Below are 14,897 nucleotides of genomic sequence, written 5' to 3'. Positions count from 1 at the left end.
TATGAATACACACATACGTGTATACATTTACATGAGTAGAATCACATAATACAGACTAATTACTCCCTTTACTTCACACTCCCCAGAAAAAAATAACTGCAATGTTAACAACGGATGTATCCTTCCTTACCCTTCTCCAGGCTCTACATTACTTTAATAATCACCCCAAATAATGGCAACCAACTCGTGTTCTTGCCTGGAGAATCCCATGGACAGAGGAGCCTGGGGGGCTACAGTTCATGGGGTTGCAAAGAGTCAGACACCACTGAGTGACTGAGCACTCACAAAATAACAATTCCGAATTAATTTTGAAAAAAAATTAAAACACATGATTTTAAATACATCACTAATGTATGTGTACTTAATCTATACAGGGCTACCACATGAACAATGGCATAAAGATTTTTCTTACCTTGCTGGTTTGTGGTACTGGCAAAGAAAGTCAAATCTTTCATCAGGCACAGGTACTCTGCTCTCATTCGGATCAATAGTGCAGAATGGGAAGTTTTCTGCTGAAGCTTGACTATTGGTTAGTACATTGAAGAAGGTAGATTTCCTAAAAGGAATAAAAACAATTTCAACCAATTTTTAGGCTAGCACAGAAAAATTTATCCTACTGTCATTTCAATGCTCAAATAAAATCCATGAGGGTTATAAAAACAATCTGGGGAAAGAGGAGGATACATTCTTACTAACAGAAATGAATTAAATTTACAACAGTGCAGCTCATGATTTACAATTAAGTTATGCTCCTATCTCAGTCTACTTAGAATGTGAAAAACATTTCCCCAAAGAATCTTTGTTATAAATAACTAGTTTCACATCATACTACAAAGCCTATATATTTCATTCATCAAGTTGCTGAAACACCAGTATCATCTCACCTGTATCTAGTATGATTTCCTCTGGCATAAATGTAGAGACGTATGTATTTAGTTAGGTCAATTACTTCCCAAGCATTCTGAATTGGGAAACAGATGCTAACTGCCTCGTAGGAAATAAAAGTTTGGAGCTCAGACTCCCTTCTACTTGTTAATGCATCAGGATTACTGGTAGTCTAGAACTGTGATCTGTGGATTATGAAGGTAAAAATGCGAATTTTTCCCAAAGTACAACTTTAATCAAGAAAAAAGCTATTAATAATAAATAACACACACTCAGAGAATGCCAACTTGTATTACTATTCTCTCTTTTCCAAACACTTCTTTAAGGTAAAAATGTCTATTAGATGAGATCTAACCCTATACTCAGCAGTTTATACTTGTTACAGTTAGTTCATATGATTGAACTTTTAAACCAGAGAACCACTTTTTTTTTTTTAACCTCTGAGACCCTTTTAAAATAGTAGTGAACAAAAGGCAACATGGGAGACTCATCGAAATACTACTGGTGAGAAGTACAATTTGGCAATGATATATTAACTTGTACCTGTCCATCAGTCTTTAAAATACAGCTCTTATATCCCATTCAAATTAAATATTTTAGATTAAAGTAGAGAAGTTTCCCAAAACAGCCATTTAAATCATTACTGGTTACTTAGAGCATCACTGGTCAAATCTGCTTGCCTGTAATAACAGACTCAGCTGAGAATTTAAAGGCATGCACTACCAGGCCTCTTTCCAGATTTGGTATAGGTTACTAGAATAATCTACAAGTTCATATTTATCAAAAAAGTAATTAAAGGGAATTCCCTGGCAGTCCTGTAGTTAAATTCTGCACTTTCACTGCTGAGGGCATGTGAACTAAGATCCCAGGGCAGAGAACTAAGATCCTGCAAGCTGTGTGGTGCAGCCGAAAAGTAAAAAATAAATAAAAGGTAACTGAAATACTGTATACCTGCAATAAAAATAATAGCAAAATAATGGTACAATAGAAATATTTTAACCAAATTTAAACATATTAATTAATCTACTTATAAGACATTTGTGCCTTTCTTGGGGGACAAAAAAAATGCAGCTGTATTTCCGGATACTGTAGATAAAAAACTGCTTGTTGCTATTACCACAGGTTCAGTAACTGCAACATAAAAAGGCCATAGGGAGTTCATGGAGTTATTTTCAAATTTATTGGTATTAATAACTATTGCATTTTGACTGCCTACCTGGACAAAAATATGTTTCATAATAAAGAAATAAACTTAAAATTAAAACATATTATATAACAACAACGTAGAAAAGAAAGTCCCCATATCTCTTAGGCCAAAAGAATTCTTACATGCATCAACTAAACTTGGAAGACAGCTCCATTTTCACAGGTCACCTCCTCTTGGCCAGGATTTTAAATTTCACAAAGCCCAAGTCATCTATATTTTCCAATAGCTTTGTAAGTACAAAAAAAGAAAAAAAAATTTTCTAAGGATTATTAGTACAGGCTTTGGTGGCAAGCTAAGACATTTTGATCAATTCAAATCTACTAAAGAAAAGCCTTGCAAAAGCAAAGAATTTTAAAGTTTTGGCTTAAATTGGAGTGGTAAAGCCTATAAGACTTTTTGGTGAAATGAGGATTTTATACACACACACATGCACACACACACACACACATTCAGATCCCTTAAGGTTATTATTGAAGCCTGAAGGTATAGGAAAGATTCAAAATTGTAGGGATCTCTCTCTAATGCAAGAAGAGGTTTACATAAACGTTACTTCAGCAATGAAATGAAATATTATTTCTTTTCTCATAAGAAAGAGTAGCTAGACTTAATGTATGCTTCCTCCATTTAAAATCTATTTTATTTCTGAAGCTATATATTTTATTGTAATAGGTAAATCTGACTGAATATGTTTAATCTAAAATCTTATGCAAAATTATATTATGTATAGGGAAGTTAGGATACCAATGTAAACTCCGCCATTATTCTGAATTAACTATTTATAAAATACACATTCAAAAACATGGAAAACGTAAAATGTTTTTTTTTGGAATGTTTTTAATTTATATTAAGATTTATATTAATTTATATTAAGTATATAAATATAATATATAATGTATATTATATAAATATAATACAATTTATATTAATTTATATGAAGTTATAAAAGATATAACTAAACTGTTAAAAAGTAACTACCTACTAGATACAGAAATAAAAATGACATAAATAAATACCAGCGAGTGTACACATGGTTAGTAAAGTATCACCAGTAATAAATCACTGAGGGCTATTACACAGGCCCTCGATATACACAAAGAGAAAAGCACTTCACCTCCACAGTGTTCTTCCCAAAAGTCTATAGCATGATTCCTGGTATCAAAATATAAAACTATAGCAATCCAAATAGTGTGGAGCTGGCATAAAGACAGACACATACACTAGAGGAACAGAATAGAGAGCCCAGATATACAGCCTTCCATATACAGTCAAATAATCTTTAAACAAGGGTATCTAGAATGGGAAAAGACAGTCTCTTCGATAAATGATGCTGAGGAAACTGGACAGCCATATGCAAAGGAATGAAGACCCTTACCTTACACTATATATAAAAATTAACTCAAAATGGATTATAGACCTAAAGCCTAAAACTATGAAACTTACAGAAGGAAATGTACAGAAGAAGCTTTGTGACATTGCATTTGGCAATTATTTCTGAGATATGACACCAAAAGGACAGGCAACAAAAACAAAATTAGGAAAAAAAAAAAATGAGACTACATCAAAGCAAAGGACCTCAATAGACATTTCTCCAAAAGAAGATAAACAAATGGCCAAGAAACATGTGAAAAGATGCTCAACATCACCTATCATCAAGAAAATGCAAATCAAAACCACAATGAGGCATCACCTCACACCCAGCTGAATGGTCACTATCAAAAAAAAACGGAAAATAAGACTTCCCCGGCAGTCCACTGGTTAGGCATCCACCTGTCAGCGCAGGGGACACAAGCTTGACCTCTGGAAGAAGACTCCACATGCCGTGGGCAACTAAGGCCACACGCCACACCACTGATGCCCAGGCGCCCGAGAGCCCCTTCCGTGCCACAAGAGAAGCTACCACAATGAGAAGCCCACGCACAGCAACTCAAGAGCAGCCTCAGCTCGCTGCAACTGGAGAAGGCCCACGAGTACAACAAAGCCCCAGTGCAGCCAAAAAAAAACAGTAAGTGTTGGCCAAGATATAGAGAAACTGGCACAGTCCTGGTAGAATGTAAAATGGCACAACCGCTATGGACACCAGTATGCAGATTCCTCAAAAAAATTAAAAAATAAAATTACCATGTGACCCAACAACTTCACTTCAGGGTATTTACCCTGAATAATTATAAGCAGGATCTACAGTGATATTTGGGAGAAGGCAATGGCACCCCACTCCAGTACTCTTGCCTAGAAAATCCCATGGACGGAGGAGCTTGGTGGGCTGCAGTCCATGGGGTCACAAATAGACTGAGCAACTTCACTTTCACTTTTCACTTTCATGCATTGGAGAAGGCAATGGCAACCCACTCCAGTGTTCTTGCCTGGAGAATCCCAGGGACGGGGGAGCCTGGTGGGCTGCCATCTATGGGGTCACACAGAGTCAGACACAACTGAAGCGACTTAGCAGCAGCAGCAGCAAAGTGATATTTACAGACTCATGTTCACTGCAGCATTATTCACAATAACCAAAAGGTGGAAGGAACCCTAATGTTTACTGACAGAGAAATGAACAAAGAAAAAGATTACAGCATGGCAAAACATTAAAATGGAATTGAGGGTCATTATACAAAATACCTGATTGGCACTTTTCAAAAGTAAATGAAAATTTTTGTGACCTTTAAAAGATCTATACTGGAAAAGAAAAAGGACATTAGTGGGAAAACTGGTGAAATCCAAATAAAGTCTGTAGTCACTAGTAAATAAATAAGAAAAAAATCTATCTGAATTATGTGATGATACAGCAACAATGACCAGAATTCTGAAAAAGAACCTATGAAAATTAAAAGACTTAAAAGAAAGTAGATTAGGAAGTACTTTTAAGGCATACAATTACTGTTGATAACAGGAAAAAGTGAGTAGGAGAGTAGATCTGTTGTCCAAAAGATTATTCTAAACATATTAAAAAAGAAAGCAAATAATTCCCAGTCTCAAATTTCCACAGACGAGCAGGTACCCTGGAATACTGACAGAAATAATAAGAGTTAAGATCATTTAAATTGGGGAATTTTGCTTCCCCTTCTATTTATAGAACTGCTCTCCTGCCACAATCAACTAGCAAATCAGACAAAACATATGAAATAACAGTTTTCAAACAGTGGACAATATACCACACAGGAAGTGTTCTCTGCAAGAACTACAAATGAACTAAGCTCTGAAACTGCCCTAGCTTACTGCCTAAAGGTGGTTTCAAAGCCACAGCACAGGAAGGGGGAACCAAAGGAACCTGGCAGTCGTGCCAAGTTAAAGAGACTGAGATGAGAGTTTTGAGAAGCCCAAAGCAGCTAGAATTTATAGGACAGTGTACTAAAAGGAAGCAGCTGCACAGAGAGGGCTCTGGACATCAGCAGAAGGTATCTTCAAGAATAAGGCTGAGTAACACTGTACATGAGTAAGGTCAGTGTCCACGGGCCAGGGGAAAAAATACCCAAGTGCAGCACAGTGAACAATTCTCAGGTTCACACAGAGCTTAGAATAGTTCACATCCCTACCAGCTGGAACAGACAGAGATGCAAGGGAACTTGGGTAGAGTCCTCAAAGCCACATCTTAGTATAAGAGCTAAAGTAGCACCACAGCAAAAAAATATTATGAACCTATCTTAAGAAAATATAAGAAAAAGTCTCAAAAAAATCAAAAACCAAATGTGAGAACAAAGTCCAACGCTCATTAAAGGACTACTACAACTTTCAGCAAGCAACATAAAATCCAGCATCTAGAATCCAATAAAAAGTAAGAGGAATGCAAAGAAGCAGGAAAATAAAACATCAAAATCAGGATAAAAGTCAACAAACGTAAACAAACCCAGTAATGATAGAGATGATGGTATTAGCAGATGAGGACCTTAAGATAAATGTTATAGATATTTTTAAATTTTTCTAAAGGATATAAAGGTAAATATGAAGACAATGAGGAATTAAATTAAAAACTACCCAGGCAGGACTATGGTATAAAAAATATAATATCTAAAAAAATGAAACTGAAATGATAGCCACTGGATGTAACTAACTGCACAATAGACACTGCAGAAAAGATCAGTGAGCATGAAGACAGAGCAACAGAAACCATCAAGTGAAGCACAGAGGGGGAAATTGGACAAAAAAATAACCACAGCTTCAGCAGAATACTAATTAGAGGATTAACTCACATATAATAAGAATCACAGAAGGAGAAGAAAGGAAACAGGGAGAAGGGGAGGGAAAAGCATATGAAGAAATACTAGCCAAATATTTTATAAATTTAATGAAAATCATAAACTCACAAACCTAAAAATCTCAACATATCCCAAGCAAAAGAGGCATAAGAAAAACCATAACAATGTATATGAAAATCAAATGTCTGAAAACTAGTATATAAAAAGAAAATTTTAAAGAAAACTATAGGGGGACAAAACACATTATGTACAGAAAAACCATGATGATACAGAAAAACCATGATGATAATGACAATAGACTTCTCATTAGAAAGCTGAAGAAAATGGAAGATAACTTCAATGTGCTGAAAGAAAAACTGTTCCTAGAATTGCCAACAAAAATCTTTCCAAAATGAAGGCATAATAAGCACATGAAAAGATGCTCAACATTAATAGGAATCAAGGAAATGCAATTCAAAACCACAATGAGATGCCACTTCATGGTTTGGCTATAATCAAAAAGATGGTAACAATCAATGATACCACAAATAACAAATGCTGAAACTAAGATATGAAGAAAAAAGAACCCTTGTACACTGTTGGTGGGAAGTGTAACTACTGTGGAAAACAGTATGGAGGTTCCTCAAAAAACTAAAACCAGGGACCTTCCTGGTGGTCCAGTGGTTAAGAATCTGCCTTGTAAAGCAGGGGACCTGGGTTTGATCCCTGGCTGGGGAACTATGATCCCACATGCCACAGAGTAACGAAGTCCACGTGCTGCAACTGTTGAGCCTGTGTACTCAGCAGCCAGCGCACCACAGCCAGAGAGTCTGTGCACCACAATGAAAGATCTCGAATGCCACAATGAAAATCCCACAGGCGGCAACCAAGACCTGACACAGCCAAATAAATAAATAAAGTATTTAAAAAAAAAAAAACTATAACTACCATATGATCCAGCAATTCCACTCCTTGGGTACATACCCAAAGAAAACAAAAACACTAATTCAAAAAGATACATGCACCTCAATGTTCAAAGCACCATTATTTACAACAGCCAAGATATGGAAGCACACTGTGTCCACCAACAGATAAAGGGATAAGTCAGGCAGAGAAAAGATAAATACTAAATACTATGTTATCATTTATATATGGAGTCTAGAAAACAAAACAAACCAGTGAATGTAACAAAAAAGAAACAAACTCACAGATGAAGATAATGAGGAATGCAAAAAAATATGAAAACTATCAGACAGAACAATTGTATAAATATCTGAAGTGAAATGAAACTGAAATGAAGATACAGAGAACAAAACAGTGGTTATCAGTGGGGATAGGGAAAGGGGGTAGCAGCAAGACAAGGGCAGGGGAGTAAGATATACACAAACTACTATGCAAAAATAAGCCATAAGGATACAGTATTCAGCACAAGGGATAGAGCCAATATTTTATAATAACTGTAAATTAAATATAATCTACGAAATTTTGAATCACTATGTTACACGCTTAAATTAATATTGTAAATCAAGTGAAGTCACTCAGTCATGTCTGACTCTGCAATCTCATGGACTGTATCCTACCAGGATCCTCCATCCACGGAATTTTCCAGGCAAAAGTACTGGAGTGGGTTGCCATCAACTATACCTTAATTTTAAAAATGCTTAATAAAGGTAACAACAAGCATTGGTGAGAATGTGAAGAAAGTAGACCCTACATACGTTGCTGATAGGAATACAGACTTACATGCTCGCTTCGGAAAATAGTTTGGCAGTTCCTCAAATACTTAAATACACAGTCACATACAACCTAGAAATTCCACTCTTAAGTATACACTCAAGAGCGGTGAAAACACATGTCACACATAAATTTGTTTATTCCAAAGCTGGAGCAGAGAAAGTACAAATAAGTCTAGAACACAATATACACAATTTTCTACTTTCTGAAGTCAGAAAGTAGAAAACACTAAAAAAATAGAGGACACATCAAAAGGTATACTTGTGAACAGTAAGGCTCCTGAAGGCCATATATGGGCAGTTGGAGCGACACAATGTAACAACAGTAACCCATTATAAACAACAAAGTAAAAACTGCTCCTGATACAAACAAATTATAAGTAACAGAAGAAGGGGAGGCTCTTCTTTACAACAGAATTCTATACAACAGAATTTCCATTGTTCCTTCTATAAATATATAAATATACAAGGAACAATAGAAATTTTTAAATCACCATTTGGTAAACACCACAATAATAACTATTTCAAACAAGAATCATTAATACATGCCATAACTGGGAGGCAAAAGTACGAGAAACACAATATTTACATAATTTCAAAGTATCTTCCTACAACATATGTAATGGGAAATACAGAAAACCTTTCAGTGAAGAAATCTGTCAGACATCTCCTAGATAGCTGATCAAAGTTAATTAACATCACTAGCATTAGGACAAACCAAGGTTGTATGCCTCCGGATGTAATGTACTTAGAAGCATATGTCAATTCTGCATCCAAAAGTATGAATTTTACCACAAGGAAATATTAGATAAACCTCAAGGTTTAAGAGCCTAAGGTAAATGGCCACCACTCCCCAAAAGTGTCAAGGGCATAAAGAAACAAAGTGATAAACTGTTTCAGATTAAAGGAAACTAAGGACACAGCAAGGGTTAAGTGCAACATACATGTAACCCTGGACTAGATCCTGGGCCAGAAAATGAATATTAGTAAGAAAACTGGTAAATCACTGCTGATTTCCTAAATTTTATAACCATACTGTGTTAACAGTTGGGGAATGTAAACAGACCTCATATAGGATTTTTTTTTTTAAACTGGTTTTGCAAGCGTAAAATTTTTAAATTGTGAAACTTCTTGAAAAAAAAAACAGTTTTTATTTAACCTTAAGCAGAGTCACACAGACTGGGAAGAGGCAGTTCTAATACATATCCAACAAGGAATCCATATCCAGAGTAAACAACACCTAATCATTACAAAAAAAGAAAAAAAAATCCTTCACAGAAGATGACCAATAAACATTTTAAAAGATGCTCAAAATCATTAGCTATCAGAGAGATGCAAAACAATCATGAGATTACACTTGAAGTATGACCAAAATGAAAAAGAATGATAATACCAAGTGCCAGTGAGGATGCAGAACAATTAGAAATTCTGCAATACCAGCACTATAAGTTAGAATAATAATAGATAATTTGGAAAACTATGTGGCAGTATCTACTTAAAGCTATTTAACTAGTCGGGGTGGGAAGTTTGGAGAAGCAGGGTAAGTGGGTAAGTGCATCCATTCGCCCAACAGAAACGAGTGCTTAGATCCACTCACCAAAAGACATGTACATGAAAGTTCAAATCACCTCAATCCATCACAGGCAAAAACTGGAAACTACCCAAGTGCCCATCACAGCAACCTGGGTAAACATCCTGTATATTCTCTCAGGCATAACGACGTATAAAAAGTGTCAGAGTGCATAATGTGTGATTCCATCTCCATCAGGCAAACTAACCAATGTGGTGATATAAGCTGGAATGTGGTAGGAAAGACAGTTCTGACTGAGAAGGGGCACGGGCAAGTCTTCTGTGGCACTGGATTTGTTCTAGATCTTGATGTGGGTACTGGTTACATGGGTGAATTAAAACGTAAAAATCTGATATGTACATTTAAAGTTTTCACGTTTTATTGTATATGTTATACCTCAATGTAAAAAACAAACAAAAAAAATCAATTGGGCAAAACAAAACAAAAGATTCACTATAGATAATGCTCTGACAAAAAGCCCACTTAAGAAGCCTCTGGAATAATTCAAGTAAGAAATCAGTGGCAATGAAGATGTGAAAAAAACAGATCAGAGAGAGATTCGGGTACCAGGTTTGGTACCCTACAGAAAAATACAGCTGAGGAGAAAGAATGCAAAGATAAATCTCTCAAGTATCTGGGCGGAAAGCAGTATTACTACACAAGAGAGGGAATATAACAGCAGGACTATAGAAAAGAGAAGCCAACAGATGATTAAAATCAGGAGAGGATGAGACTAACCAGGGAGAAAGGATGAGAGAGAAGACAGCCAAGGACAGAAATCTATTAAGAGAGCAGAGGAAGTATAGCAACCACAAAAGACTGCAGAAGAGTAAGAACGGTGGAGAGTTACAAACAGGGCCGAGAATTTACAGACAAAACGTGAGCACCAGCTTTCAGATCACTACTGCATTTTGCTATAGTCTTTGTCAAAACCAAACATTTTTAAAAGGCCTTAAATGACCTAAAAAAAAAGTTAAAGTACACAATTTGTGATTTCCCTGTACTTTCATTTCCAAATCAGTTTCAAACTAGTTCATGCAAGCAATCTGCAGAAACAATTAAGTCATATGTGGAAGACACTGTCAAGAATCTATAACTATAAATGAAAAATATAATCTATTCCAAGGATAGAATACACATAATTGGTTATTTCTTATATATAATGTATATATAATAAAACACTACTCCGTATGAAGTTAGTGGCTTTTCTGGATACAAAATTTTTAACAATCAAATACTGGAAAAAAATCTGGCCAGCATAAAAAATAAATGTATGCATAAAGAGTGAGTTATAAATTGAACACTAAGAGAATAATCTTCCGCCAGTGAGCTTCTTGAAGCAATCAAGAATAGAGCCTCAGGCTTACCTTGTGGTCCTGTGGTTAAGAATCTGCGTTGCAATGCAGGGGACACTGGTTCAATCCCTGGTCTGAGAAGATCCCACATGCCTTGGGGCAACTACTAAGCCCGTGTGCCACAACTACTGAACCCACTCTCTGCAACTACCGAAGGCCATAGGCCTTAGAGCCCGTGCTCGGCAACGAGAGAAACCACTGCAAAGAGAAGCCCACACACTGCAGCTAGAGTAGCCCCAGCCGGCCGCAACTAGGGAAAGCCCATGCCCAGCAACGAAGACCCAGAGCAGCCAACAAATAAACAAGAAACAAGATGTATTTTTTAAAAAAAGGAATGGTGCTTCTTCAGTAAGAACAAGAAGCTAAGAATCAGCCAGAAAGACCTCTCCAGGAAACAAATGGGTGTCATACAAAACTATACTGGAGAAATAATAGAATGCAGCAGATTAAAGATGGCCACACAGTCTTTGCCACTCCTCCCACCAAGAAACTGGTCCATTTCCCTTCCCTCCTTGTCTCTGGGCTGGTGTCATGACTTGTTTTAACTAAAAGAAATAGGTGGAAGCATGTTGTACCACCGTCACATCTTCTCTCTCTTGGGAGCTAGCCACCATGCTATAAGAAAGTTTGGAGATAACCTGGAGAGACAGAAGCCAAGTAAAGGAGGGCAGAAATGACCCAGACTTCCAGCCAAGCCTGATAAGGCCCCAGCCCTGCCAGTATGGCCACTTGAACCCTCCAATCCTGACTGGCCACCAGCTGAATGCAGGCACATATAGGATACATAGGATCTGAAGTGAGACCAGTAGCAAACTCTCCCAACTAAGCTACAGAACCAGGAGAAATAATAAAGTCATTGTCTTAAACCACAAGCTTTTGGAATGGTTTGTTACATTAAACTACATAACTAAAACACTGAACATAATTATTCTGCAATTTTTTTTAAAAGCATTTCCTACAGCGTTTTCCTTAACAACAGTACCTAGCTTTGAAAGACTCTGTAGTTGGTCTCTGGTGAATTGGAAAACAGCAAGTCATAGGAACAACCAAAGGACATTCCCAGAAGTATCAACTAAGCAAGACAAATAGTCCCCTAAGGCAGCTGTGACTGCTGGAACAGAGTGTACAGTGGTCCCCCAATTTTCATTCTCTCCTCCTTTCACAGTAACAGATTTTTTAACTGATCATCTGACCATCAAAATAAAGACTACATTTCCTAGCCTTCCCTGAAAAATTCTTATGACTAAATCTGGACAAAAGAATGTACAGTGTGACAGCTTACAGGAAAAAAAATCCATATAGACTGCAGGGCAAGTCACTTGGCCTTTTGACCTTCTGGATAACCAGCTGTCTGGAATTCACAACACTTTGGATGATGAGAACGAAAAGCCGCTCCCTTAGGACTGCCAAGGCACGAAGTGCAAGGAGCTGGGGTTTCTAAGACTTCATAAAGCGAAGTCAATATACCAACCCATGACTGCTAAATTTACTTTACATAAAAAAGAAATTTCTGTTTCGGCCATAGTTTTGGGGGGGGATTCTGACACCTGCAACTGAAACTAACCACATCTCATGCAGTGACAGCATCAAGAAGAGCTGTCCCAAGACGGAATATCAAATTGTAGTTTCTCAAGCAAAGACAATATAATGGAGCAAGGACAGTCTTTTCAACAAATGGTGCTGGAACAACTGGACATCCATATGCCAAAAAAAAAAAAAGAATCTAGATACAGACATTACACAATTCACAAAAATTAACTCAAATGGATCACAGACCTAAATGTAAATGCAAAACTAAAAAACTCCTAGAAGTGAAGTCAAGTTGCTCAGTGGCTTCCAATTCTTTGCAACCCCATGGACTCTATAGTCCATGGAATTCTCCAGGCCAGAACACTGGAGTGGGTAGCCTTTCCCTTCTCCAGGGGATCTTCCCAACCCAGGGATCAAACCCAGGTCTCCCACATTGCAGGCGGATTATTTACCAGCTGAGCCACAAGGAAAGCCCAAAACTCCTAGAAGATAGGGAAAAACTCAGATGACTTAGGGTATGGCAATGACTTTTCAGTACAATACCAAAGGCATGATCCATGAAAGAAATAGTAAGGTTTGCAACCCCATGGACTATAGCTTGTCAGGTTCCTTTATCCATGGGATTTCCTGGGCAAGAATGTTGGAGTGGGTTGCCATTTCCTTCTCCAGGGGATTGTCCCAACCCAGGGATTGAACACGTGTCTCCTTCACTGTCAGGCAGATTCTTTACCATTGCACCACATAGGAAGCCCAATAAAAAGGTAAACTTATTTAAAATGAAAAATTTCTGTTCTGCAAACACAACGTCAAGAGAATGAGAAGACAAGCCACAAACTGGAAGAAAATACTTGCAAAACACATATTCGATAAAGCGCTGCTGCTGCTGCTGCTAAGTCGCTTCAGTTGTGTCCGACTCTGTGCGACCCCATAGATGGCAGCCCACCAGGCCCCACTGTCCCTGGGATTCTCCAGGCAAGAACACTGGAGTGGGTTGCCATTTCCTTCTCCAATGCATGGAAGTGAAGGTGAGTCGCTCAGTTGTGTCCAAGTCTTCTCGACCCCATGGACTGCAGCCTACCAGGCTCCTCCATCCATGGGATTTCCAGGCAAGAGTACTGCAGTGGGGTGCCATTGCCTTCTCCATGATAAAGCACAGTTATCCAAAATATACAAAAAACTCTTAAAACTCAGCAATAAGAAAACTAATTAAAAAATGGGCCAAGACCTCGACATACATCTCACCATAGAAGATATTCAGATGGCAAATAAGTATAAGAAAAGATACTTCACAATGTCATCAAGGAAATACAAATTAAAACAATGGAATACCACTACACCTATTAGAATGGCCAAAATCCAGAACACTGACAGCACCAAATGCTGGCAAGGATATGGAGCTAAAGGAATTCTCACTCATTGCTGGTGAAAATATAAAACGATACAGCCACTTCAGAAGCTTCTTATAAAACTAAAAACATACTCCTGCCATACAATCCAGCAATCATATTCCTTGGTCCAAATGAGTTGGAAATTAATGCCCACATAAAAACCTACAGATGGATGTTTATAACAAGTAGTTTTATTCGTAACTGCCAAAATTTAGAAGCAACCAAGATGTCCTTAAGTCAGTGAATGGATTAAAAAAACTATGGTACATCCAGACAATGAAATACTATTCAGCGCTAAAATGAAATGAGCTATTTAAGCCAGGAAAAGACATATAAGAAACAAATGCATATTACTAAGTAAAAGAAGGCAATCTGAAAAGGCTACATACTGCACAATTCCAATTTCATTCTAAAAAAACCAAAGTATGGAAACAGCGAAAAGATTAGTGGTTGAGGAGAGTTCATAAATAGGCAGAGCAGAGAGGATTTTCAGGGTAGTGAAACAACTCTATGAGATTCTGTGGACAAAGGTCTTTATACATTTGTCTAAATCCATAGAAGGTAAAGTACCAAGAGTGTACCCTACAGTAAATTATGGACATTGGGTGATGTGTCAGTGAGGTTCATCAATGGTAACACATGTACCACTCTGGTGTGGAATGTTGCTAAGAGGGGAAGGACATGCACATATATGGGCAGGAGGTGTATGGGAAATCTCTGTGTCCTTCCCTCAAAGCCGCTGTGAGCCTAAAAACAAAACATACAAACAAACAAGCAAAAAACCTTAAAAAAAAAAAGTATCAGTAGTGTCCCCTAACATCCTCCAAGCCTTATACCTACAATGATATACTTGCCCAAGAAGAGCTAATTTATAAAGGGTCATTCAGGTAAGAAAAAGCAGAATAAACCTGGAAATTAAATTTCCATATTTTTGTTTTAGTATTCTTTCTACTTCACTTCATTAAAAGTGGCCATCAAAACATGTCCCCTTATCACTAAACCTACACATGGCATCAAGGGCAGAAGAACTACCCCATTCACAAATAATTACTGAGTGCCTACT

At 37.3% G+C, this 14,897-nt stretch overlaps 1 protein-coding gene across 2 annotated transcripts in view; it reads right to left on the bottom strand.

Annotated features, from left to right (window-relative positions):
• The window catches only part of OLA1 (Obg-like ATPase 1), a 163,537-nt gene that overhangs the window by 145,413 nt on the left and 3,227 nt on the right, over positions 1–14,897 (bottom strand). For both annotated transcript variants that reach the window (XM_010859813.1, XM_010859814.1), the window contains exon 2: positions 413–556. In XM_010859813.1, coding sequence (XP_010858115.1) covers positions 413–556 — 144 coding nt within the window. The remainder of the gene's footprint in view (positions 1–412; positions 557–14,897) is intronic.

Source organism: Bison bison, unplaced genomic scaffold (assembly GCF_000754665.1).
Source record: "Bison bison bison isolate TAMUID 2011002044 unplaced genomic scaffold, Bison_UMD1.0 scf7180017864460, whole genome shotgun sequence".
Taxonomy (NCBI): domain Eukaryota; kingdom Metazoa; phylum Chordata; class Mammalia; order Artiodactyla; family Bovidae; genus Bison; species Bison bison.
This window is presented reverse-complemented; position numbering and strand designations above follow the sequence as displayed.